Source organism: Didymosphaeria variabile (genome assembly GCF_027946475.1).
Source record: "Didymosphaeria variabile strain IMI 356815 chromosome Unknown scaffold_3, whole genome shotgun sequence".
In the NCBI taxonomy this organism is placed as follows: Eukaryota; Fungi; Ascomycota; class Dothideomycetes; order Pleosporales; family Didymosphaeriaceae; genus Didymosphaeria; species Didymosphaeria variabile.
The window spans coordinates 796,526-822,588 of NW_026611622.1; the positions used below are offsets into that span (position 1 = coordinate 796,526).

General features: G+C 51.0%; 9 protein-coding genes across 9 annotated transcripts; 5 read left to right on the plus strand and 4 right to left on the minus strand.

Moving 5' to 3' along the window:
* Nucleotides 1–61: 61 nt before the first annotated feature.
* N0V89_003615 (uncharacterized protein) lies at nucleotides 62–1,900 on the minus strand (the record flags this gene model as incomplete). Its single annotated transcript, XM_056212413.1, has 3 exons — nucleotides 62–888; nucleotides 939–1,479; nucleotides 1,703–1,900. The coding sequence occupies 3 exons, from the start codon at nucleotides 1,898–1,900 to the stop codon at nucleotides 62–64; spliced, it is 1,566 nt and encodes a 521-aa protein (XP_056072721.1).
* A 543-nt stretch (nucleotides 1,901–2,443) lies between these two features.
* Nucleotides 2,444–4,838, plus strand: N0V89_003616 (uncharacterized protein; the record flags this gene model as incomplete). Its single annotated transcript, XM_056212414.1, has 6 exons — nucleotides 2,444–3,539; nucleotides 3,600–3,664; nucleotides 3,774–4,020; nucleotides 4,071–4,274; nucleotides 4,324–4,596; nucleotides 4,648–4,838. The coding sequence occupies 6 exons, from the start codon at nucleotides 2,444–2,446 to the stop codon at nucleotides 4,836–4,838; spliced, it is 2,076 nt and encodes a 691-aa protein (XP_056072722.1).
* A 4,471-nt stretch (nucleotides 4,839–9,309) lies between these two features.
* On the plus strand, nucleotides 9,310–10,075 carry N0V89_003617 (uncharacterized protein; the record flags this gene model as incomplete). Its single annotated transcript, XM_056212415.1, has 2 exons — nucleotides 9,310–9,763; nucleotides 10,068–10,075. 2 exons carry the CDS (start codon nucleotides 9,310–9,312, stop codon nucleotides 10,073–10,075), a joined length of 462 nt encoding a protein of 153 aa, XP_056072723.1.
* A 486-nt stretch (nucleotides 10,076–10,561) lies between these two features.
* Nucleotides 10,562–13,038, plus strand: N0V89_003618 (uncharacterized protein; the record flags this gene model as incomplete). The annotated part of the gene is made up of 5 exons (XM_056212416.1): nucleotides 10,562–10,570; nucleotides 10,700–11,691; nucleotides 11,754–12,133; nucleotides 12,184–12,278; nucleotides 12,325–13,038. 5 exons carry the CDS (start codon nucleotides 10,562–10,564, stop codon nucleotides 13,036–13,038), a joined length of 2,190 nt encoding a protein of 729 aa, XP_056072724.1.
* A 543-nt stretch (nucleotides 13,039–13,581) lies between these two features.
* On the plus strand, nucleotides 13,582–14,311 carry N0V89_003619 (uncharacterized protein; the record flags this gene model as incomplete). Its single annotated transcript, XM_056212417.1, has 2 exons — nucleotides 13,582–13,588; nucleotides 13,815–14,311. 2 exons carry the CDS (start codon nucleotides 13,582–13,584, stop codon nucleotides 14,309–14,311), a joined length of 504 nt encoding a protein of 167 aa, XP_056072725.1.
* A 948-nt stretch (nucleotides 14,312–15,259) lies between these two features.
* On the minus strand, nucleotides 15,260–15,795 carry MIC10 (Mitochondrial inner membrane organizing system component; the record flags this gene model as incomplete). The annotated part of the gene is made up of 3 exons (XM_056212418.1): nucleotides 15,260–15,316; nucleotides 15,366–15,518; nucleotides 15,703–15,795. The coding sequence occupies 3 exons, from the start codon at nucleotides 15,793–15,795 to the stop codon at nucleotides 15,260–15,262; spliced, it is 303 nt and encodes a 100-aa protein (XP_056072726.1).
* A 288-nt stretch (nucleotides 15,796–16,083) lies between these two features.
* N0V89_003621 (uncharacterized protein) lies at nucleotides 16,084–20,487 on the plus strand (the record flags this gene model as incomplete). The annotated part of the gene is made up of 1 exon (XM_056212419.1): nucleotides 16,084–20,487. The coding sequence occupies one exon, from the start codon at nucleotides 16,084–16,086 to the stop codon at nucleotides 20,485–20,487; it is 4,404 nt and encodes a 1,467-aa protein (XP_056072727.1).
* A 96-nt stretch (nucleotides 20,488–20,583) lies between these two features.
* On the minus strand, nucleotides 20,584–22,086 carry fur4 (uracil permease; the record flags this gene model as incomplete). Its single annotated transcript, XM_056212420.1, has 2 exons — nucleotides 20,584–22,010; nucleotides 22,083–22,086. 2 exons carry the CDS (start codon nucleotides 22,084–22,086, stop codon nucleotides 20,584–20,586), a joined length of 1,431 nt encoding a protein of 476 aa, XP_056072728.1.
* Nucleotides 22,087–23,667: 1,581 nt separating this feature from the next.
* N0V89_003623 (uncharacterized protein) lies at nucleotides 23,668–25,836 on the minus strand (the record flags this gene model as incomplete). Its single annotated transcript, XM_056212421.1, has 3 exons — nucleotides 23,668–25,149; nucleotides 25,211–25,506; nucleotides 25,662–25,836. The coding sequence occupies 3 exons, from the start codon at nucleotides 25,834–25,836 to the stop codon at nucleotides 23,668–23,670; spliced, it is 1,953 nt and encodes a 650-aa protein (XP_056072729.1).
* Between the last annotated feature and the right edge of the window lie 227 nt (nucleotides 25,837–26,063).

A 26,063-nucleotide genomic window follows, 5' to 3' on the forward strand; every position in this document is an offset into this window, starting at 1 on the left:
CGATGGAGAACACGACTTTGATACCCTTGCTTTATGGACTAATACTTCTTACTATGCACTCTCAAACTCGTTCTAGTAGCCCTTCTTCCAATTGCCACAATGAGCTGCTTTCCGCCGACCGGCCTCCCAGCAGGTGCAGCTCCTCTCTTTCCAGGTTTTCCAGCAAACTTCGAGACGAACCCGAAGTGGTAAAGAGGACCTTGAGATTCTCGAGACGCAACAGATCTACAAGCTCGGTCATACAAATCGAAGTGCTAGAGTCGTCAAGCCACTGTACGCCATCGATAACACAGTACACTTTTCCGGGTAAGACACTCTGTACGTCCCGAAACAAGCCCTTGAAGACACCCCACGTCAGCAGTGTTCCGTCAAGTTCCGCGAAACGCTCCTTGGAAAAGTCCCTACTGGTTTCAAATTCCATAGGCAGTAGCTCGATCATCTGGCGTAGCAGGCCATACACCAAAGACACGAATCCTTGAACTTCTGGGCTGTTATTTCCACGCAATTTCTCTCTCCGGCGAATTTCGCAGAAGTAGGAGATGACGGGTACTTTAGACACCGATGCGAAGTCAATAAACTGCGCTGCGAGCATGGACTGTGGAGCATTGAAGTCATTGCCCGAAAAGTCATTAGACGAGATACACAGCATGCGCGGGGACGCGAAGTCCTTCGTCCATTCAGCGAGGGCTGAGACAGCGTCAGAGAAAGTTGGTGTCTCTCCGAAAAGAGATGGATCCAGTTGTACACGGTCTCGGTGAAGGAAGTCTTCTAGGACGGCTGAATCGAGGAGTAGTTGGTCTCGGTTCGCGATAACATTTTCTCCACATAAAGTTCCGATCAACGACCTGCGCTTGCTATTGGGAGATCCCTCTATCGCCAGTGAAGGAACTGAAACGTATTAGCTCCATATTGCGAGTAGTGTGGGAAGACGATAATACCTCTCTCCCTGTTGGACTCGGCAGCATCTGTAAGTAATTTGATCAGGCTTTCATACAACAGCGCATTGTTCGCTCGTTCCTCTCTTCGCTCTTTTCTCTGCATCTCGAACTGGTCCGCGAACTGCCGCGCATAGTATTTTGTCTCGGCATTCTCTCTCAGTATCCCTTCCAGCCCCACTCGCAGGTCTTTACTACTCTCTTCCAGAGTGAGTCTAGTAACGCGTTGCTCTGCCATGGACATCTGAGCCGCTTTCCGCTTGATACGCTCAGACTTCCGGACGATGTTCTCAATCTCAGCCTCGAACCTTTGGAGGAATTTCTCGTTCATAGAGTCTAGTAAGCGCCTGTGACACTTTTTAGTGAACCACGCCAAGGTGTCGTTGAGAAACAAAAAGATATGTGCGTAGAGGTCTGCGATGGCGCTCTGCATCTCTTCGGTTTTGAAAAGCTCCATTTCGATATCGCAAGCGGCGACGTGCTCGCTGATCGTTGTGAGAGCTTGTGAAAGTTCTTCGGCGATGGTTTCATGGTTTGCGCTTGCCTAGACTGGTCAGCTATGCCTGCACTACAAGACAATTATTCACCTTGATGATAGTAGTAATTGTACCTGCGAAGATCGACACATACTCATTTCCTTTCGGTATCACCTCAAGAATATTACTGTGCGCATCGAGTGTCCCGCACAGCCTGTGGAAGTAGATCATTGCTCTGCCTCTCTTTCCAGCCTTTCTTTTACTCTGCCATGTTTTCTCGACGTCTGTTACCATGCTGAATACTCCTGCAATCGTGGGCTCATAGTTTTTGACTTCTAGCTGGTCTTCTTTGGAGTTCTGTTTTCGGAAATCTAGCCATTGCTGCCGCAGCTTTTCTGCTTCTACAGCAAGCACTTTGGTTATTGGATTACTTGCATGTCTTAGCAGTGAACCCGACAAGGCGTCAGTTAGGAGAGTACTTTTCCTCATCCGCAGGTTCCCAAGGCTCGTAGAATCGGCGCCATGGCTGAAGTATGTCTTGAAGAGATGGCTCTTGATCGGTTAGGACGCGGCCGAGCTTGTGTCCATCGCTCTCTGGTGGAAAGCGTTCCTGGGCCCTGAAGCTATAAACTCTCACGATTTTTCTTGGATCATCCATATCATCGCCCATGTTCGAACAAGATCGTCACATTAGATGTGAGATCTCGAATTTAAAGTGGTCGAGAGTTGAAGCCGATCAGGCTGAGCAACAGAGGCAGCGACGACGCACATTACTACTCCAGGCTGACGTCCGGAAGGTGCACAGAAAGATTGGGGGCGAAGCCTGCAGTGGTTCATTGGTTCGCCTATGAGAGAAACCCCCCGCAACTGTTGCAGTGCAGTATCTTGGGTCAAATGCGGTTTAGCGATCTGCTGGGGTGTGGGCTGAAAGTTCTCAAGGTCAGCGAGCCAGCCTGGTCACTTCAATCCCAAAATTTGCTCATCTGCTCCATTTATACATTGGTGACGGCAGTACCATTCTCTGTCTTTGAAATGTCGGCTGAAGGCGTCATCAGTGAGACGATCGTTGTCCCTATTGCGAGCGGAGGGATAGCGGAAAGGATAACCGAGAGCTACAAACCAGCAGCACCCGAAACCCCCGGTTCCACGCAGAAGCGCATCAAATATCGCGTTGAGTATGTGGAGATTACTACAGGGAACGTTCTGCACCGGCATGAAACCAAGGGCCTAAATCTCGACGATGAAGCGGCGTTGGGCGGCGCCGAAACGGTCTTCGAGCTCGTCACTACGATTCGCACAGGGCAGAAGACTTCGGGAGATGAGACTTTGACTAGGGTTCCTCATGCGGGTAGTGCTGCATCGGTTAGCATGCACATCTTGTCTGGTGCAATCATTCATGCACTGCGCAGTGTGGTTCAGTATTACCCTGGCCAAGATCTCTCGAGCGATGTCGTGAAGGTGGCTTCGCCTTACGCAATTTTAGTACATCATTATGATGAACTTATGGAGTATCGCGAGAGAGTGAAATCAGGAGTAGCAGAAGAGAAATGCTATCGAGAAAAAGATGCATACGAACACTTGGGAATATTGAAGGATTTCCTCGACGGACATGTTATGCCTGCAGTAGAGGCAGAACGCGCACGTAACAAACGGGGTGCATACACCTCTGACATGTATTGGGTCATGATGAAGCCGGGTACAACCTTCGTGGCTCAGTGGCTGGAGGACGATGAACATTATGCTGGAGTCGTCCACTCCTTGACAGGAGGCAGCTTCGAAAAACCTTCCGTAGGGTGGAACACGTACTACTGGACGCTACAGTACAACGGAACGTTCGTTGAGCGCGTTTTGCAGAGCTCACATATGGAGAAGTTTGACGGTGAAAACAACATGGTCACAACACCACTGGATCTTGATAATCTGTCAAGTAACGAGGGAGTAGAGGATCTCATAGGCTATGGAAAGCTATACTGGAGTCATTTGAGGAAACAGTGCAGGTACTACAAAGGGAAAACAAAAGAATATCCGCATACTGAGGTTGATGGTCTGGTCATGGTCGACATGGATGCATACCTCGAGGCTTTTCCAGCAAAGAGGCCCGTGGTCTTGGGCAACAGTTCGGATAAGCGTACATGGGTATCTGACTGTACATGTTCGGTTTGCGCGCATAATCGAGACACGGCAGCAGATAAGAAGACAACCGTCTTCGAAAATTACGAGTCGCTTCCGCCGAAGACTAGGGATGAGCTTGACGTCGAGCAATATCTTCTGCTACCTTCTCATGTGTACGCATATGTTTTCAGAACCAGAACATGGGGTAGGCACCACTCAGAACTGTTGGGGATTACTTTACTGACTACAGTCAGAACTTCTTCACGTGAAAGGTCTCGGCGAACCAAATTTCGAAGAGAACATGATCAATCAGCTAGTGATGGATGAGAAGCGCGTGAACACACTTAAAGCCCTCGCAAAGAGCTTCATACGCGTGAACAAGTTTGGAGAGACATCAGACAAAGAACCTTGGTCCGCTGATTTTGTGAAAGGGAAAGGTAACGGACTAATTTTTCTCCTGCATGGGTCACCGGGAACCGGGAAAACTTGTACAGCTGGTCAGTAACTCAGATTGTTCATTTATAATTCCAGGCTAATTTCATCGCAGAGTGCATTGCAGCTTTTACAAGTCGCCCACTCATGGTACTGACAAGCAGCGATATTGGCACTGAACCAACAGATGTTGAGCGTAACTTGACCGAGCATTTCAAGCGAGCCAGAAGTTGGGGCGCTGTGCTCCTAATAGATGAGGCTGACGTGTTCATGGAAAGGCGTACGACTGCTGACCTCACTCGTAACAGCTTGGTCGCGGGTAAGTTGGCAAACCCATGAGATGCGCGTGAGTGCTCATCATCGTACAGGCTTTCTCCGTGCTCTCGAATTTTACGACGGAATACTCTTTCTGACAACAAACCGAATCGGGTCGTTTGACGACGCCTTCATCTCTCGCATCCACTTCCTGCTGGGTTACCCTGAATTTACGGACGAAAGCCGTCGTAAGGTGTGGCAGACCTTCATTAGCAAACTCCAACGAGAAAGAGGGGACTACATCCGATTGAACATAGATGCAAAGGAGTATCTTGATGGCAAGGAATTGAGATCGGTGAAATGGAATGGGAGGGAGATACGAAACGGTTAGTTAGATCGATCGAATGATTGAGGGCTCTACGCTAACATTGGGCCAGCTTTCCAGACTGCCGTCGCTCTTGCAGAGTATGAGGCGACCAAAGACTCGGAAGGTAAGATCATCATGAATGATTCACACCTGAGGTCGGTAGTCGAGATGTCCCGTGATTTCAAAGAATATTTGAAAGATTTGCATCGAGGAGATGAGGGCAAGCGGGCAGAAAGGAGATTCGAACGACTGGACAAATAGGAGACGTAGGGCGCGGCACAAATATCAAAAGTTGACGATTGAACAATTGACAGCGGCGGATGATGTTGCGCCCGATGTGAGATGTGCTGCATAATTTCGGAGGAAGAACGAGCGGGACCATGAAATTCGAATAACTTTAAGAGCGGACAGGAAGAATGCACCCTGTCTTTCCTGATTCATTATCTTGTTTTCGCATGCAACGTTTCCGTCTGCTTCTCTCAATTCCATGTTCATGTTCGTGCTTGCCCCGGTTCCACCGTAGCCGCCCTCCCCACTTTCAGCGTGGCGCAGCCGACCTAGGAAGTCAGGCGGACCTCACAGGTTGCGTTCTTTCCATTGCCCTTTACATCTCACGAAATCAGAAAGCTGAAAATTTCGGGCTGCATGATCCCATCTTTATTGAGCTTGTGCAAGGACTCGCGCTATCCACTGAGTTGAAGGGGTGACTGCGGTACCTCCCTGCCACTACGGGGCCAGTTTTTCAGGACACTCTACAACGAGTTCGGAGGGCAACCTGAGGCGGTCTGCACAAGATGACTTCTTACACTGCACACAGACAGCCCTGATTATGCAGGCGATGCTGGTCGAGGCATGCTAGCTAGCGTGTCAACTGGCAGCCTTGCCCTTGCCCAGGCGGACTTCATGTTGAGATTGCGCTTTTCCTGTCACGCAGAGAAATTTCCATATACATCGCTTTCAAGGATGTTTTATCTCGAAAGCGAAGGTGCATCACGAGTCATATCATTAGCTCTACCAAACTCGATACTTGTAAGGACTCGCTGACACCGGCGGAAAGGGCGGAGGACAACTGCTGGTAGCATGAGGTTGATTCAAAGTTTCCGATTGTCGTTCGAACATGGGAATGACGTTTCGAGTCGTGTGGCTAGTACGGTCGCCATTGCCCAATTGGCAAAGAACCGCCGCGCGCTTCTCCACAATCCATTGCCTACTCTCACCGCCAGGCTGGATGTGGCTGCGAAGCTCGGCCAATCCGGAGTGAGGCTTGCCTTGAGCTTTGGTATCATCAATGGAATCCCTGTAGACGTTGGCGGATCGCAGACCCACATCATCTTCTACTAATTCCCCACAGCTAGTATCACGAGGTCATTTTCCACGACGAAGCGACACCAGTCTCCACCTTCCAACGTCCTTCTATGACTCTGAGCTGAGTTACTCTGCATAGAAAGCGAAGCGACGAATACAAGTCCTCCAAGTTCCTTTGAGATGATGCAAAGCTTGCTACTAACAAAAGGGCTCCGGTTCGCTCACTCCGAAGGTGAAGGAATAGGGCACAACTTCACGATGCTCGCCCTCTTGGGCCTCAATTTCAGAGCAGCGCAGTCCGCTACTCACTTTCTCTGTCCGTCGTCCCTTCAAAGCGTATAAGAACTGACCAAATTGCCTTTGTTTATTCTTTCCCACTACAAAGCTTCTGAGGAAACCTACAAACAGATACACTGCAGCTCCACCAATACTTCCGAGCCTAGTTATATCTTCTTGACATCACTACACTTCTCTATCTTGACGCCAGCAACCCCTTCCATCTTCTCTTTATATCCATTCAAACACACGAATCGAGCCCCGGTAACTCACTAGTTGACTTCTGTCACTGTACGATAAGACCTAAGCATTCGCCGAAACCTACCTCGAAAACTCTCACCAACATGCACCATTCTCATGAAACGAACTCCTGCAACTGGGAGGCTTCTGCTCCCTACGCCCAATATCCGACCCAACCTTCAGACACGTGGTACTGTTCAGAATGCGGGACTCTCAACTCTTCATGGTACGACCTTTGTCCCGTATGCAACCGGGGTACGAACAGAAGAGCAACCTGCCCGTCTACGACGCCGCCCGCTGTGTACGCCATTTATCATGCCACTTCACACACCAATGTGTGTGGCCAGGCAGGAAAACCAGCCCAAGGGTCGTGGCAATGTTCAAACTGTGGAGCTTCGAATTCCAGTCTCACACCGAACTTTTGTCCTTTGTGTGGTGCGCAGCGTCCTTAAATGGTCCTACCATCTCCCCAAACTTCCTTTGGCGGTGCTTTTATTGTTGAACTTGTTCGGCCGATTTTCCTGTTGTTTGCTCTCCATCTTTTTGCGCTTCACTTGTCCCCTTCTCTCCCTTCTCTCACTTTGTCCTTCCGACCCCCCTTTTTGCTCTCTTCCACTCTCTCTTCTCTTCTTCTCCTTTCTCGACTCGACATCTTTTGATATGATCTGACGGCTTGCGCGAGGATTCGTCTGGGTTTCGGTTTCTCTTCATGATATCCCAGGATCTCGTTAATCGGATCACTTAAAGGAATACCCACATTTTGTAGCCCTTTCTTTGATCTCTCTTTCGTAACTCTTTTCTTTCTCGTCTGTCTTGTTTTTAGTCGCTCGTTTCTTACGTTAATGTTTTCTCTTTATGGGTGCGGTGTCGGGATCTCCAACGCTGTTGGCCTTTAATTCAAATATCAAACCTGTTTATCCCAATCGAGTTAGTAACACAACACTTCAGATACACTGTGAATATCAATACCATGCTCTTGGCTAGTGAATATGCGGTAATTACCGGTTTCTCTCCTAACGATGCCTGGTGGTGACCTGTATGCCCCGTCCGTTAACCCGTCCCTAGCCTCATACTTGTCCTTTCAGATATCGTATCAAATGAGGATAGGGCCCGATTTTAGCCCTCGTTACAAGTCTAGGATACTTGAACACCGTACCCCGTGCAGGAGCTAATGCACATGTCGAACCACATAGGTAGCGCTATTATTATTGCAGAAGTGAGAGCAATGTTGGTTATCATCGTATGAGAGTGACGGCAAAGGTACTGATCGGTATATAGACAACAAGGGAGTCTCGCAAGTTATTTACAGTATCTGAGAAGTTTCACGAGGTGCAGTGAAGGTCAAAACAAGCAGATTCAATTATTATTAGCCTTGATTAAGACTCTTGAGAAATATTTTTGCATTAGGTTCATCTCTTCCCATCGCTGAAAGTACCTGACCCAGCCACCTCTTTGATTCCATCGCCATGAAGTTCCGAAGGTGGAACATACACACTGCTCATGCCTATCTCCTGAGGTGGAAGGGAAGCCTCATGGGAATAGATTTCGTGCTTGACATCTTGAGGTGGAAGCTCCACGGGCGCTGTAACCTCTTGTTGTATACGGCGGTTACGCCTGATAGAAAAGAATACTAGCCCCGCAACAAGAGCTAGACCTACGACACCACCAACCACCCCGCCAGCAATAGCCCCTGTCCTATTCTTACGGGGCCGCTTCGGAAAGGTATATTGCGATGCGGTTGGTGTGCTACTCGATGTCACAGTAGACGAAGAGCTCAACGTGCTTGACGTGCTTGATGCGCGCAATGAGCTTGACGATGACGGAACCTGTTGAGGCGGGTCACAGAAGTCTATGCTGTAATAGACCCAAGAGGCATTGTAGCAGGTGCCGATGCGTGGGAACTCGAGTTGTGTCTCCGAGGAGCAAGACGAGTCAGGATCGCTGTCTTTCCCGTATAGGGTCACTTAAACAATTAGTAGAGCTTCATCGGACCTCGATGCTACTTACCACTGCACCCTTCATCAAGTCCAACAACTTGGAAGCTCTTGTAGGATCCTTTCGTATCCAGCGGCGTACAAGTACCATTGGGGTATCCATTCGGTCCGTTGATGTTTTCTTTCGAGTCTTTACACTTCGCGTCCTCGAAGGTCGCTATGTTCGAGCCTAGCGAGGTATAGATGAAGAAGCACAGTAGAAATCCTAAGAGAGCTCTCTTCGATGCCATAGGAACAAAGCAGTGAAGGAATAATCGTGCGTGTCACTATCGAAAGTTAAATGCAGTTACAGACAAGGCGTGTTCTCAGCTGCGATGCGCTGGTGGAGGTAGAATGGTGAGCTGAGCAGCTCGCAGCGAATCTCCAAAATTGGTTTTCTGGCGATCAGCATATACGAATTGGGCTTTTTCCGGGGATGTGCGATGCGAGGTCCGCCCAATCGCATGAAGCGACTCTTAGCCACTTTCTGCATCCGGCGACAATTTAATATACCCTGGATGTGTAATCACGCCCCCAAGTAGCTGGCAGACACCACTCAAGATGACTTCTGACACTGATCGTCAACTATCGTTTCCACATTGGGGATCCTCTCAAAATTATGTAACATAGTTGCCTTCCATTCGTTTGCCTACTGTCATATAACAATGACCAGAACGGGTATTTATTCGGAGCAAAGAGATCATCCGTATTTCATGTTACCATTGTTGGCCACATTTTCTCCCAGAGTACCTCAGCCTCACGAGAATTCTGAGATTAACCTTGATCTGGAAGCTCATCAGTCAGAGCGTCCTGCGAGTGGTGGGGGGAGTCAACGCAGGACTGAGTAGAGCGTGAGACCTACTGCGTCAAAAGCTATAAAGGTAGTCCTCCTCGCAACCCTCAGAATCATCAGCAATTCATCTAGTCTTCCCTCTAAGATGCTCAGCTCAGCTATTGCAGTTACTTTCGCTGCCCTCGGCCTCGCAGCCGCGGCATGTACCACCGTGGGCAAGGTCACTCACACCCACTACGGCTATCCAGACAATGACCCACCAGGACCCGCCACTGCCTACGACTGCGGTCGCAACTTCAAAGCTGGCGGCACGGGTACCTATGCAGACCCCGTGACGTTCGCTTCCGCTCAGGGAGAGTTCACGAAGTGCGAGATCATCTACGACCCGTACCTTCGCAAATATTTGCGCTACGAGGATTATTGCCAACAGTGCACTGAAGACTGGGCTGCCAGTCCAAAAATCCATCATATTGACGTATGGACTGGCAGTGCAACGGTCAACGGTGGGCAGGAGCAGATCCAGTGCGAGAACGACCTGACCCCGGCCGACAAGAGTCAAACAATCGTTCGGCAGCCAGCAACAAACCTTCCGGTTGACAGTAAGTGTTTTCTCTCTTCTAGGGTGCATCGCGCAAGGCTAACGAGAAACCAGCTACTGCACTGTACGTGAAAGGAGCTAGTCCGGCCTGTCGGGTCAATCATGTGTTTCCGAACTACAACATTGGGGATTATTGCAAGTAGCCATACACAGGCTTTCGTCCTAAGTATGGTGAGTCTTGGTACAAGGTCACTGCGTCGAGCATGCAAAGATAGCGCCTGCTCAGGTGGTTACTGTGCGACAGTCTTTTCTGTGGTGGTAAATTGGAACTAGCGTGGGGATGACGAGCGCTGTGGGGTCTGTAGTGAATTGATCGGGTACCTCGAATCCACAAACGCTCTTTACGTCAGTGGTGATAGCCATCAGTTAGTCGCCGATGGAAAGGCAGATAAATGCGATCGTTAGAACGCCATCGACGTTGGACGACAGTCGTTTCCTGCACTTCTGTGGTACACTACGTCATACGCTGACACGAACATTACTACCCGCCCCTAAATTTAAGCTTCCCACGTCCCGTCTTCGATCGGCGTCGCATAGCTCGAGTCTGTTAAGTCGCGTAGAATATATCCTATTGGTCCATGCGCGTGGCCAGACTGTTCCCCTGGTTTCTGCGCCCTGGCGTTGGGGCCAAAACGTGCCTCTTCTGTATGCAATTCGGGACATACATTTCGCGGACGTCGATCGTTGCGCTGTTGAGCGAATGCGATTTATGAATTGACCACACCTTGTTTCGAGACTGTTTGGTCGGTATCGTTCCCGCTAATCAGGAGGAGGTGGCAACGTCCTGCAGGCAACGGCTATGTACACAGTCATACAAGCTATGCGACTTTAGTAGGGTGAGAGGCCGTTCGATTCCATTTCCATAGATCTTACGCTGTCTGCGCTGAAGATAGATCGTTCCCAGCTGCTCATGCCATCCGAAACCCTACTCATCTAGGCACCCTCCTTCGGTCCCTCGACCAACATGTCCGATCTTGTCTATTACGGTTCATGGATCAACTGGAGTCGTGGAAAGTATAATGGTGGAACAATAACTCTCACACCACGCAATGCCGGCATCCTTATCGCATTCTTGGCCATCTTCGTCTCGATCGCCGGCGGCAGTCTTTGGAGAATCATCGCATTCATTCTTCATCAACGACGAGTCGCGAAAGACCCTCGCGATGGCTTGCATTATCAGCAGCAGGTCATTTTGAGAAACGCAGCAACGCCTGGTGTTGCTTCATGGCAGCTCCTTTGGCTTGTCCCTCCCTGGCGGAGGATATCGAAACGCCCACTCTGGAAGTCTCTTCCCGTTGTCCTCCTTGCGCTCCTTAATCTCTTAACGTTCTTTGCCGCCGGTATTCTGGTTGCTGAGGTTACGCGGACCGCAGGGTCGGAGGTCCTTGTGCGGTCTGCCAACTGCGGCAATTGGACTATCGATGACACGAGACTCGTGTACGGTTTCACGACCAAGACTCAGAACGACACGGTCAGCGCAGCGACATATGCCCGGGCTTGCTATGGAGGCCCTTCCGCTGCTCTCGAGTGCAACCAATACAAAGTAAAGGCCCTGCCATACACCGTTAGCGAGAAGGAATCGTGCCCGTTCGACAAGGATATGTGTCTGAACAAGGTCCCAGTACTGTCATTTGACACTGGTAACATGTCTTCGCATGACCATCTCGGCATCAACGCTCAAACGAAAGACCGTATACTTTACAGAAGAAAGACAACCTGCGCGCCTATCATAGACACCGGTTTTTTTACTTCGTTCAATTACACCGACATAGCAAATGCATCTCTAGGTGACTTTAGAGGGAGTGATGGAGATGTTATAGATTTCTACAATTTTGGAGGGACAGTCCACATTGACGGGAGCAAGGCCAACAACTTCACCTTCGCCTACAACGAACGAATGGCCGCTGTTGGAACTGGCTACGGCTTGGCGTGAGTTCTCCCACAGGACGTTAGACGCTCGCTAATAAGAAGAACAGAGCAATCGATTACAGTTTTGGCTCTCAAAATCTGTGGCAACCCGATAAAGTCCTCCGTCGCGATGATGCAGATATATCACTGATGTTCCTCATGGCGAACGATATACGATACTATGGTCTAGTCGAAGATCCCATCTTTCAAGCAACAGGGGAACTCTTCTCGATAATCGATGCTGGTCAAAATGTAACGCTGTACACGTCTGATTACTTCGTGAACCCTTTAGCATGCATCGACCAGCACCAGTTCTGCAATCCTTCGAACGGAAAATGTACGAAGCTGGATGCATACACTCCGGCCGTTCTCGCTGCCCAAAAGGATTTAGAGTACAACCCAATGCAATACGGTACAATATCGACACTGTCACTTGAGCTGTATCTTTCCACGATTTCGCAAAGTAAGCTGCCTTTGAATGAAATCAAGCAAAGTCCCGCTGACGATGTATAGGTATTGGCGGACGAGGTAGCTCTGCGCTTCGCGCACAAGAGGTTGTTTCTGGACTTTTCTCTGGGCCTTTGCCCAAAGACCAATGGAAGAAAGAGGTACATGCTGCACCTTATTTCATATATCATAAGCTAATGCGCGCAGGTCGAATATTGGTTCACAACAGGTCTTAGTAAGGTACAAAAGTACTTCGTCGATTATGCATCTGGCCCGAGCAACGTCTTCAATGGTACCCACATATCGAAGCCTTACGATGCGCCATCTCGTCAACTTTGCGAGAGTCAGGTCATCAAGGCACCGCCCGGATCTAACGCCACCTCCTTCTCCACTTTAGGTGTAGCTATCATCCTGACTGTGGGCGGTCTGGTTATCCTCGCTCATGTTATCTTGGAGTACATCGTATCCAACGTCGTACCTACTAAGAATTACAAGTTGGTCCGATGGGCACTGGACGACAAGCTGCAGCTCCAGCGCCTCGCGTTTGAAGGTGCAGGCGTGGGCTCATGGCATGCTGGAATAGGAGCTGTTCCCACTACAAAACGTACGCAGACCTTTGGAATGGAGATGAGTGGGGATAAGAGGCATCCGACAATGACTTTTACCGATGACGATGAGGAGAAAAGGGCTGGCACTGTCCTCCTGGATGACGCTGGATCCGTCAGGTCCCACTCGTTTTCTACCTCGAAAGGAAGCGGCCTCCGGACCTGGCCTACAGCAAGCGTGCAAAGGGCTGAGTCTATTCAGATCCCGCCGATACGGTTATTTGAGGATGATAGAGAAATATGGCCGCTGGTGCGGGATACGACGGATAATCCGTACAACTGGAGTGGGAGCGCAGCAGGCTTCGAGTCCCGATGACCTTGGAGGATTAGATCACGGAGCCATGCCCACGAGGGAAATATCTTCTATAACGGCCTTTCTTTTTTCTTTCGATGATACCACCTTCGTTGTCAAGACATATAGATTTTAACTGTTTCTGTTCGTACATTGTTATGATTAGCCAATAGCAGTATCGGTTGAAGAATGAGCTGTCCGACATAGATCATTCCTCCAGCGGCCCATCAACAAATAGCTGCTTTGATTACAGAGATGATGTGGTATAGCACTGTTTTCTACAGTAATCACTTCTCTTTACTTTCAATGTCGTTTCTAGCGCATGTAGACACTACATTTTCGACGAGAACCAGAACAGCCAATGTGGATAGGCCCTTTGTAGATCATATTGCGATACCGTATAGGGACCGCAAAAGCGCCGTGGAAGCTGGAAACAGTAAATGATACGTCACCCGTGCCGGTGAAGCCGAATGCTCTCACCCAGCGCAGACATCTCGTGTACGTATGTTTCGCTGAGCGTATCGTGCACCCAGAGATATCATTGATCGTTATAAGAGGCCACTGATCATGAGCAGTACGATGGTATCAGAGCGTATGAGCAGTTGTGGAGGTGTCATGGAGGCAAGAGCTAACCCCGCGTCTTCTGTGTCGCGCCATCCCAGAACGGCAAGGCCAACCTCAACGCGCCGTATTTACAATATTATCAGATAGCAGGGACAACATGAGACAGAGGATGCGTATCAAAGCTTAGAGACTTACCCAAACAAGAAAAGACCAAGCTCCTTAGAGAATTATCATAGCATCAGAAAGTTTTAGGGAGTCTCCTCTCTCACTTCTTCATTACCACCGACCTCTCAAGAACTATCAATTCTCCGCTCAACTCTCCGCTCAACAGTATTCCCATATCATGGCAATGGCAGGAGATGTCGAGGCTTTGGAGGAGCTCTTTGACGCCATCCAATCTGCCACTGCAGACCGGGTCCGCGTGGTATTGAGGGACATATGTATCTACCAACCAACAGCTTTCGAAGCTGCCTATCAAAAGCTGCTTGTAGATGACGGTGAGACGTTCGATGTCGGCGACGAAGAAGAGGACGAATCCGCACCAGAAGCCAGAGCCTCCCCCAAAACGCCCAAGAGAAGAGTGACAAAAGCAGCACCCAATCTTCAAGCAGGAAGCAAACGTAGGCGATACGAGATCTGCCATCAATGCGACGAGGAGTACGATGCCGTTGCCAACGCCAGAACCTCTTGTGTCTATCATGACGGTACGTTACGACGCAAAGCATTGGTATAACGAATATGAAACTAACTTGGGGTTGATCACAGGCGTATTGGAGGTTGATTGGGATGGAGACTCTTGGGCAGACCATGACGAAGCCTGCCATGGGACGATTGACTCTCAGGAAATGCGTGAAGAGTTTCCGGACGGTTTCAAGTGGAGCTGCTGTAATAGATTGGGGGACAGAACGGGATGCAAAAAGGGACCTCATCGACCGAAGGAGGCCAAGCGGAGGAGGGCGTAGTAAAGAGCGAGGATCTGTGTTCGCGCACCGGAGCAAGAGTATTGGACGTTATGTGTCCAGGATTGCGCTGATGGCGGTTGGAGATACTGCTGGACCTGCTGGTGCTGAGGGAGCTGGAGCGAGTATTGAGACGAGGTCACGCGCTATGTGTTTGACTGGGAGATGAGGCTGAGGAGTACAGTGCGGAGGGCGTTGTGGAGTTACGGAGTGAATTGCTTGTTCCAGAGTGTCATTGGCCATGGCGGGCATTTGTGAAAGCGTTGATGCTAGACGTGAATTTTATGGAATTTTGTACCTTGGATACGACTCACCTCACAGTCCATAGGAGCGAGCTAATCCAACATTGCCGCCTCTGCCTCCATGGTCTGGTACTCGGTAAATACTTCTTTGCCTCGCTTTCGTAACTCGTCTACTAGAGAGAGCTCCATAGGAGCGAGATTGAACTTCAGCTTGACCGTCTAAATTGACCGCGAGCGACCTTCGACCAGAACGGCTGTACGATCAGAGGTAAAGACGTATCAGCCCGTAGGCTTTGGGTCAGTAAACAAGTTGTCTCCCTCAAGGAAGCTGGATGAGCGAATTTCATTTTGCCAAATATACAGTTTGAAATTCCGGAAAGGGTCTATAGCCACGTCCTACTGTACATCGTATACTGCACAGAGTCAAGCAACCCCGTGTCGCGTTCTTCTTCCTCCCTCACACCGCTCACACAACTGAGATTATGGCCTGATTACTCGGAGTCCGTCTTTCGGGGGTGCCGCCGTTCGCTTGAACGACTGCTAAGTGTTAGCAATATAAGGATCTACCTAAGGCCGTTCGACTTACGCTATCGCATTCTTCCCAAGCTCGTCCGGCACCGAATCCGAGACCAACCCATGCGGGCCACGCGCGGCGCTTAAAGAGGAGGACCGAGAAGACGATACCGAAAGAAACACCGAGACCGGAGCGGATGAGCATGGAGGAGAGGCAGCGGTCCCACTACAATTAATGTGTTAGCATTACATCCTGGCCATGTGAAGGGTAGCTCCAAGTCAAGCAGTCGCGTGAGCTTCCCAGAGTCGCAATTGGCCTCTAGGAGTCCTCCCAGCATGCTGATACATGTCGCGCAGCTGTAATTCGAGCTCGGAAAGCGCGTTGATGATTATGGGCTCAAGTGTAGTACCTTCTCGTTAAGCAAAGCTTCGCTCAGAGGGCGGGTAGTACGCGGGATGGGCGCAACGGGCTGCGCGGCCGGCTCGGGAGTTTTGTCGGCCATGGTGAATAGTATTTTGCGGTCGATTGGGCTTTCCGGTGCCGGTATCGACGTGTTCGGGAGAGATGACGCGGGATGTTGTTGCGTTGTGCCTGGCGTCCATGCGGAAAAGCTTCGGGAGAGCCCGAGCTTGGAAGTGGAAGTCCGTGCGTTAATTTTTCCAGAGGAAAGAACTCCCCGCTGCAACTTCCACTTCAGGCCACCGCTTCCATAGCGAAGCGAGACAACAAGATGGCTAGAGCAGTTAAGGTAAATTGTTCGTCTTGGAATGAAGCTTCAGAGAATAACAGCATGTCACAGGCTACTACGAGCCTTCCAGCGTCGACGCGGCCGCGGTTGCAAGCCATCAACCAGGATTATACCGACCTGAACGAGCAGATACACCAGGCCACCCATATCATTGGCCTTCCCGATGACTGGGAAACACTGACAGGCGACGCGCGCTCAAACACCGCCAAGCGCGTTGTCTGCGCAAGAGCAGACTGGGTTTTGCGGTGGATTCTCGAAAAGATGAAAGATACAGCAGATGGTGGCGCAGAGTCGCGGGCGAGCGCAAAGGCATGGAAACTCCTTGATTGGATGGTCGAGATCCTCCCAGTCTCTCGGTGTGCGCCACATCTGAGAGATGCAGGTTTCTTGACGATTCTTGAAAAGGTGCTGGAAGAGAGATACGGCGCCGATGCCACAATCCAGCCAGAGCCAGTACACCAGGGACGCCACCCGCGAGATGACTCAAGCGAGACAGTACAGGAGGACCCTCAGCCCTCACGCAAACGAAAACGAGGCTCCGGCGCAAGTACGCCTTCCAAGAGAACCGCCATCGAATCTGCTGGGTCTCTGGCACTATTCGACGCTGTGACTACCACGGTTCGGTCCATACGAGACAAAGGCGATGGGCAGGCAAAGAGCGAGGTCACGATCCAGTCGGAGCATATGAAGATGGTCTTGAGAACGGAAAGCGCACAGGCAGCGAGGATTCTCAAGCATTGGCTGAACGCAGTCCAGTGGATACAGTCGTCCAGACAGGGTGCATCAGGACTCGATGATTATCTGGATCTCTCGTTGATCGTGGAGATCTGGGAGCTGCGTGCTATCGACAGCAAGGACAACTCTGGTGCTTCCGTAGAACAATTCTCGACCGAGTGCCTGATACCGAGCCTGCTTCTCTCGGAAGCACTACACCAACCAATAACAGATGGCTCTAGACAGTCTGATCACAGGGTTACCTTGTCCATCTTGGATCGATTGATCGTAAAGCATATCCTTATGCCTTCACGAACGGCCTTCTTCAATGTTTCGACCGACAAAGGCACAAAGCAGCACGAAGGGAGTGCAGAGCTTTTGTCTAGCAGTCTAGAGCCGCTCAGTGCAAAGCTTCTTCAAGCTGCCCAAATTCAAGACGGCGGCGTGAAAATGCCGGCCTACTTTACGGCTTTATTCGCCGCTGCCCCACACTTGCTTCACCTTATTATCCGCTCTTCGCCAGCGCGTTCGCCAAAAGCTAGGACCACAGAGAAACCATGGATCCAGGCCGCGTTAGTGGCTCTTGCACAGTGTGTAGGGTGCTCGATGGAGCCCCCAGAATTTGCAGCTCCCAGGGCTTCCATTGCTGCGATTGAGGAATGTATCACTATATTAGCTTCACACAGCATCAGCATAGAAACACAGGTGCTCCGAGATGTCTTCTGGTTCCATTCTGGCCTCAAATATCCGCTGGACCAGAAGAACATCGTAAATTGGCCACTGATCGCAGCTCTGGTGAAGACCGACGCGTCTATCTTTCTAGCCGACCCGAAAGCAACGCCTCCATCACCCGACGGACGACCAAGTGATCTCGCCGCGTTCTTATTCGAGCACGTCCCGGCAGCTAATTTCGAGAACCACAACCTAAATGATGACGATAGCGATCATGCGGCAGTCGCTCGCGCAGTTCTAGGTTCAAACGAAGTGTTCTCAAGAGATGATGTGGTTCAGAAGATTGTTGTACCAATTGTACATACATTTTCGCGCAACCGCCAGCTGCTCGGATTCATAGAACTGTGGGACGAAGAGTTGCGCAGAACAATGCCCGCGAGTCGAGATCCGTTGACCGAAATGCAACCCCGAATTTGGGAGGACCGGCACCTGATTCTAGCCCTGGCCGAAGTATTTGAGCAGTCTTTGACTCTCACACAAATAACGACCCTATTTCAGAAGCATGCCGAACGATTGGAGCAATCCACGACAAAACATCTAAAGAAGGCTCTGAGCAGCGCTGTGATCATTCAAGCAATGCTTCGTTCCATCAAATCGGACCAGATCATCGAGGCGTTACGCCCAGCCATGCTCATTGTGTGGAAGGTTTATGACGCGTGGGTTCAAGATGACGGTCCAAGCCAATCCCCAGCCCTCGAATTGGCTTGGTCATCCCTTTGCTTTTTATTGGGACATCTATGGCCGATATATTTCCATGAGTCTGCAGTACTTCAGAAAGAACTCATCCAACCGCTGCTAGATAGAGCGTCCAAAGACGCTAACTCAGCGCGCAAGGAGGAAAGCAATCGACGTCTTCCATCGTCATGTCGAACGGCCGCTGTCGTCTTCGTTTTCGTCGCCTGCGATTATCTGCTTACAGTGCCTGACACAGCAGAGGTCATCCAAAAGAGGTTGCAGAAGACCTTGAAAGCTATGGGACACAGCCAAATAGAACCGCAGGAGCTATCTACCACCTTGGAATTGTTCTGCATAGAATACGCGCAGCTACTTGCCGCTTTTGATGCAAATGCTACCCAGAAAGTGCTGTCTCGACTGCTGGAAACCATATCTGAGTTCGACGTGCACTTGGGCGGTCCGCTCATAGAGACACTCTCAGCCTCTATATTCAAACAGGGCAACGCCGTTGTCGAAGCGTCCTTTGTCTCTGTGCTCATGAACGTCCTCGATCAAACAGATGAGAACTTGCGCACGACTTCCATGGATGCTCTTCTACATATCTCCCCCACATCTCTTTCGCGGGAGCAAAGAGAGGCTGTACTAGACAAGCTTCTAGGCTTGCTAACAACTGCGCCCACAGCTGCAGCGCCGATTCTGAATATCATGATCAACCTCATGCAGGTTCCGAACGCTACCGCGAAAGTCTCAGCAGACGGTAAAGCACTATTCGACATTGCAAAAGCTTTACACGAAGCTGAATTGGAATTGCTTCCCACCACCCAGCTGTTGCAGGACCTGGTGCAGATGACTCTTGGCCACCTCACGCCGAATAAAGATCAAGCACAGAATAAGGTCTTCTTCACGCAATTCGGAGATCAGATTGCCTCTGCGTTGAAGGAATCCACGACGTGTTCTCCGGCAAGGCTTGCTGTACTTAGCGGAGCATTGCTTGCGACTCAAGAATGGGGATCTTTCCTTCCTCCCAAGCAGTATCTTGATTTTCTGAGTAATGCTATCAACAAATGGCCTACCTCACAAAAGACTGTGTTAGGCGCTTACAATCAAATACCCCCATCGGTGCTACGTAAGGAAGACGCACTGTTCGACTCAGCACGAAAGCACCTTCAGCAATGGATCGATGTCCAATGTCCCACAAATCCTTTGATGAACATTGAGATGCTCCAGATCGATTTGTGGCCTGCCGTCTTTACAGCCATAGCTAAATACCAGCTCTATCAAGGTCTTGGGGGCACGACCTGGCTTCTCGAGCTTGCTTCGAAACTACTCGGAAACCCTTCAATCCAGCAACGTGACTCACAATTGCTGCAGTGCATAAGAGAAACATTCACACCTCTGGAAACCTCGGAGAAGTTGAACGGCGCTTACCACTGCATCTTAATTGCGAAAGAGGGTACACCGCCCCAGATCGCTTATCAACTACTTCACTCTGTTGTAGCTGCCATCAACGATAACGAAGAAGTCGAAGCCGATCTCAAGGCGAGAAAGATGGCTCTGTTACCCCAAATCTGCTCTCTCTTGAGCGAGGTCCGGGGCGACGCAGCCTTTAACGCACTGCTCGACACCCTCAACACCATCCTCCTCCACAAACCCAACATGACCTCCCAGCACAACATCGAGTGCGTCCTCACCACCCTTCTCAAGCTGGCCACGCGAAGCAGCCCCCGTCTCTCTCCTGCCCACGCGCCCGCAATCTACGCTCGCCTCTGCGAAACAGCGCGCCTCGTCCTGCTCCTCCACCGCAGCCGTCTAGGAGGCCGCTTCCACCTCCTTATCCCGGTCCTCCAGAGCCTCCTTCTCTGTCTCTTCATCCCAAATCTAAACCGTGGCGCCGCTCTGCCACCTTGGCTAGACTCCCCTTCGCCCGCGAATCCGACCCGCCTTACTGCCACCAACGCAGCACAATACACCCACCTCCTCAGCACGCTCTGCTCACCTACGCAATCCTCTGTTCAACGCACGCGGAGCGCTACTACCCTCAACGACCCTATCAAGGCTGCACGCGAATATGCATCGCAGTACGTGTACCCACTGCTTAGCTCGTTCTGCCGATTCCAGCTGTACGGCAGGCTGGACGCAGAGGTCAGAGAGAAGCTCATGCCGGGAATCTGGGAGCTTGTGAGTGTGGGACAGCTGAACAAGGAGGCTATCGATGCCATGTTTGCGGGACTGGGCAGGAGCGAGAGGGATGTGTGGAGAGGTGTTTGGGGCGAATGGGTTAGGGTGCATGGGCGGAAGGAGAGGAAGGTTAAGGAGGAGCGGTGAGATGAGTAGCAGGCTACGTTTATGCAGCTGCGATTTTAGATAGATGACCCGGAGGCCTGGTATCATTATCCCGTCTTACGATCATGTACAATCCTTTCAAACCTTATCCCCCTCATGGGATATATCCCTTGTCAATGGCCCTTTACCTTTACCAGCCATCATAATCTCCTCATCATACCGCCCCTCCTCATCGCTAGTGTTGGCGGCGAAATCGTCGCTAATCTGATCTCCAACTTCCAGCCACGTATCGCTCGTGGCTGGTATAGGCGACAGCTTGCAAAGACTCCAGTATATCACCGCCGCGACGCCGAATCCACAGAAATAGTTCAAATCGTAAATATGCTGCGCGGCGACGGGGACCTCGCGACCAATGGCGCCCGCGAACCCCACGACATTGATAGCAATACCCGCGATGTACGCCGCGTACGCACGCCAGTGGAACCCGAAAGTGAAGTAGTACGGCGCCGTCTTCTTACCAGAGTAGAGGTCGTGGATTTGGAGGTAGCCCTTGCGGACGATGTAGTAGTCGCAGATCATGACCCCCGCTATCGAAGACAGAAAGACGGAATATGCGGAGAGATAGGTGGTGAAGTTGTTGCTGCTGGAGAGCAGATGCCAGGGGCACATGACGAGGCCGACGAGCGCGCAAACGTAGCTGCCGCGACGGATGGTGATCCAACGGGGTGCGAGCGCCGTCATGTCTGTGCCTGCGGAGACGGAGTTGGCTGCGATGTTGGTGCCGAGCTGGGCGAGGGTGAAGGCGGCAGCGATGATGAAAACGCCAAAGCGTTGGCCGGAGCCGCCATTCTCGTTGAGGAAGCTTTCGAGGAGGTCGAGAGGGTCCCAGATGGGTGTGCCGCCGAAGATGACGGTTGAGGACGAGGAGACGATAATGCCGATGAAACTGGTAATAGCAAAGCCAACCGGGATGGTGATTAGCTGGGGTAGAAATGCATCGCTTGGTTTACGTGCGAAACGCGCGAAATCTGGGTCGTTGACGATGAGGGTGGCGAAATTTGCAATCGCAGACATGATCCCCTTGATCATCAGCCAGGCAAGGGAAGAGCCGTGAGCTTTACCAGGCTGATGCACGATTGGCCCGATACCTTTCGCACGAACAATAGCCCAGATGAAGAAGGCAACACCAGCCGTGGGAACAAAAAAGGCCTTGACGGTGAATAGATGGCGAATCTTGTGGACTGGGAACCATAAAGCAGGTAGCGAGCCGGCCCAGAAGAGGAAGAACGACACAAAGGCCACGGTGTTTGTGCCTGAGCTAGGGATGCTGTTCTTGATGCCACCGTCGCCAGTGTCATTGCGCCAGTCGTTCCAGATGCTGCGGATCATGAGGTACACGCAGGTTCCACCAATCCATCCTTGTACGCCGTACCAGATACAAGCCATAGCTGCTCGATTGAAAACGGGCCATAACGCACCCCAGATTCCGAAGGATGAGCGACTGACAACCGGAAAGGATATGTGATATGTCGCACCGATACGTCCCGTGAGGCAGACAAAGCAGGCTGCGATTGTGTAGCCAAGCTGCGCACATATTAGATGAAGTGTTAAGCATGGGACCACCGAAAGCAACATACCCATACGCAAACCCAGCTCTGCCACCATGAGAGTCCGTCTGCAATGTTACTTCCCGAAATCATCCATGTGTTGATGTTGAACGAGTCAGCTGGAGGTTGTTAGCGGCATGCCCTTGTGAAGAAGTTACACAATTGCATCGAATAACAAGCAACCTACCGATCCAGAACCCCACAAAATTCCATGCTCCCCATTGCCTCCGCTCATGTTCGACTGGCTTCAAATCATGGTTGCTGTATGATCATAAGATTCCGCTCATCATACATATAGCTCGTACTTACTAAAGCATAAGTTGCGCTGTAGTCAAGTTTTGATCATTCTCTACTGCGAGCTTGTCGGCCCAATGTTTGACCTTTGAGCTCTTCAACTTTCCCATGATGTTCCAGGGGAGGCAGCAGGCTGCTTCGTCGCTGTCGTGGACTTCATGTAGTGCAACGACCGGGGCGGTTTTATATATGAAGTTGGAGCTGCTACTACTGCTGGGCGATATCGCCGACCCATAATCGTTGCTACTGGCAGGAAGAGAATGACGTGGGGGAAATGGTCCTGAAGGGTCTGTGCGGTGCGGGTTTCCGTCCCCTTGCAACAGCGGTTCGTGCTCTGATGGATCCAGCTTGAAGTGGGCCGGTAAAACTAACCGAAGGCGGATCGTGATGCTCCAGTGCAGTGCCGCAGCGGAGGATTCTGGCGTGACCTGGGGTTGACCGTGCTGTGATGTCACAAACAGTGATACAGACGTTGCTCATCTCAGGATCGTCAAAAGGTATGAAGAGGCAAAGATATAACATCAACTGGTCGAGGGCGTTGAGGCATGATAGTGATAACGCAAATGTCGGTCTTAGTCGCGTAACGCGCATCAGTGGAACACACGCGGAGCGTCCCGCCAACCTTATCGGACGAGTAATAGCGCCCGCCATCAGTCAACAGACTCACTTGGGCACTGCGTGACGGACAGATAGACCCTGTGGATATTCGCGGATCAACCTTATCACGCAAATAGACGCGCATCGGACGCATTCACATGGCCGTGGGTAACGCCAACGGACTAGCCCTTTGGGACGCAGTCATCCGCATGCTCACGACAATGTCAGCAGATACGATGTCGGAGAGGGAGACAAATGCTGCTGTGACTCGATAGGATCTTGTCAAATCGTCTGTGCGTATGGGGAAGAGGCTCTTTATCGTGGGCGGAGCGGTTACTCGGACATGGACGCGTGATGTTGCACTTGGAACGTGGAGGGCTAGTGCGCGATAGGCATAGCATTGCGATAGGCGTTGTGGGGTGCGTCGCCGCCTCTGGAGGACCAGTAAAAACCGGGTGCCGGTGCTTAGTATCTATTTGACTCGATGAGATCTCGTAACTAGCTGCCGCATAAGACTATACTTAGTATTGATGGCGCGCCCGACAATAACGCTCCTTTGTTGCCCAACCTTCGGGTGCCGTTGTTCTTTTTACTCGGAAACGTGACCAGAGTATAATATTGGTAAACCTAGACCTATCCTGTCGAGGTCAATGGCCTCACCGTCCCATCGAAATGCGTACTGCGTACTGCAACGTGCAGATTTTCAGCATGTCCCTGGTCGCACCTAGGTCAGGTCAATGGTTTCGATATCCTCTGGCAACAAACGGGGCTCGGTATTTCGATTTGAACGTGTTGATAAGAGTGCGACTTGCGTAGAGATAACAGCTTGCTTGGGCGTGACTTTCTCTCCAACATTGGTGGAGGAGGTGAAGAATCGAAGACGAGCAGCCCTAACCTCTGCTGCGCCCGAGCCTGAACTGCCTTTCGGATATCTGGCTTGAGGAGCTGCTACGGCCGCCGTAGGTGGCGATGTACAAGAAACCTGTGAAGTTCCTTCACGTACAACACTACTGAGGGCAGAGTCGAGCCTAGAGGAGGACTTGGATGCCCCCACGATCGATTTGCTCATCGACCCCGTTCGAGTACATTCGCGGAGAGCCGTAGGCGCATCGGGCTTCTGTAAACTAAGCTGGATAGCTTGGTTCAAGGCTTTATCTTCATCTTCATCTTCCGAGTCTGGCAGACTGTCTCCAAGGTCTATTATACTGGAACGTCTCTGCAATGGAGTGGTGTCCTCTTCGGAATTCGATAGCAAGCTAATACACTCAGTCCCAAAGCGTATGGGTCGGTTACTCCTGGAGTGGCGACCAGGTGTGGAGTCTGGTACGTAGGATCGTCCGCTCATAGTAGGCTCTGGTTGAAACGGGCTAGCACTCGCCCTACGTGTGTTTGCACGCTTGCTTAAGCTTGTGGACAATTCTCGTTCGGTTGCAATGACTGGCGTTATGTTCCTGCTTTCGGCATCTTCCTCTGCCTGTCTCTTTCGCTTGCCAGGGATCCTCTTGGGCTTTAGTGGCGGATCTAGCACGCTTGAGGGCAAGAGCCTCTGCAGTAGGTACGTTGGAATATCTGCATTCACAGTATGTTCCGGCTCGACGTCCTTCTGCTGAAGCTTTGTAAGACCGAAGGGAGAGAATGCAAGTGATCTCAGCAATGGCGGCGGCTGGGACTGAGTGCGTCTCTTTGTGAGCTTGATCTGGTGCAAATGCTCCTTTGGTGACGTTGGATCACGAGCAACTAGAGATTTCGTAAGAAGGACCGGTCCGACCCAATTCATGTAGAATCTACCCCTGATGTTGAAGCGAGAGCTAGTCAACTCTAGGAGCTTGAGTTCGTTAATAGCAACGTTCCAGCCATTGCGTAGCCCACGTAAGTTTTGAAGCTGATCATCTGCCGAGACTTTGGGCCGATAATATTTGTCCAGCGTGTTGATGTCAGGGAAGGCTGGATCCAGTTCGGGTCTGGGCCTGGCCCCTCTTTGCGTCAGGAAGAAATCGAACAGTTTATTTCGCCACAATGCACAGTCTGCCCTGGTTCTGCATTGGCATAGTGATGTACCCAAGCCCGCGCGAACTGCAGCAGTGGCCATCACAGAGCCACAGTTTCGTAGTCCTTTGTCGTAGTCTCCGCCGCAAAGCATAACGAAGAGCACCAATCCTTCGCGATCAAAGTTATGCTTCTCTCGGATGTCATGTCCGTATACGACCTGGGAGCACGAAAGAGATAAGCACAAACTCGCCTAGATGTTACACTTCGTTGGCACTCACCCTTACAGACGTCGCGCTCTTCTTCGTGTTCTCCTTGGAACGGTTGTTGTTGAGTTTGTCCTTCGAGACACGATCGTAACGCACTAAGACGTTACAACCAAACATGAGCGTATCCGAATCCTGTGACCAAACAGCATCGACTACGTCGAGCTGTTGCAGACGAGCACATTCCGCTTCAGCTTCGCCAGGAGCCTCGTGATGTGGGATACGGAAGTAGTCCAACAGCTCTTCGAGTAACCTTCGCTCTTCTTTGTTGATCGTACCTTGTCCACGCTTCCCACGCTTCCAGGGCTTGCCTGAACCATCGAACACGAATCAGAGTTGTACGTTCAACGTAAGAAGCCGGCAAATGTGGTAAAACATGGCTTTTTCGACGCCCTGGAAAGCCGGTTCATCTGCATTTGCAGGGCAATTTCAGCATCAGTAGCAGTATGGCCATCTTTTGACTCACCCTCGCGTATCTTATTTACTTGCTGTGATGTAAGATTGTTGAACCTCCAATCGGGCTCATCAACAGCAATCCGTAAGGGACGGCCATGACGCTTGAAGTGGTCCTCGGCCAACTGAGCGGTTGGCACGCTGTGATCCTCGTTCTTTATCACGTCCCAAAGCCCAATGATACCCATTGGGAGCGACTGCAGGGCTCTGCTGCGCAAGCAACGAAGCGCAAGGGCGTGCAGTAAGGGCTGTGGGAGAGTGATCGACGATGGCTTCGATTGTTATTGTTATGACAGTGGAACAAGCAGAAGGCGTGGGTGTCAATGGATCTATCTACAGGCTAAGCGAAAGAGGGGAAATCGCTGTGGTGTGACAGGAGGAAGCCGTAGTGCCGTGGTACAGTCCTCCTTACCAC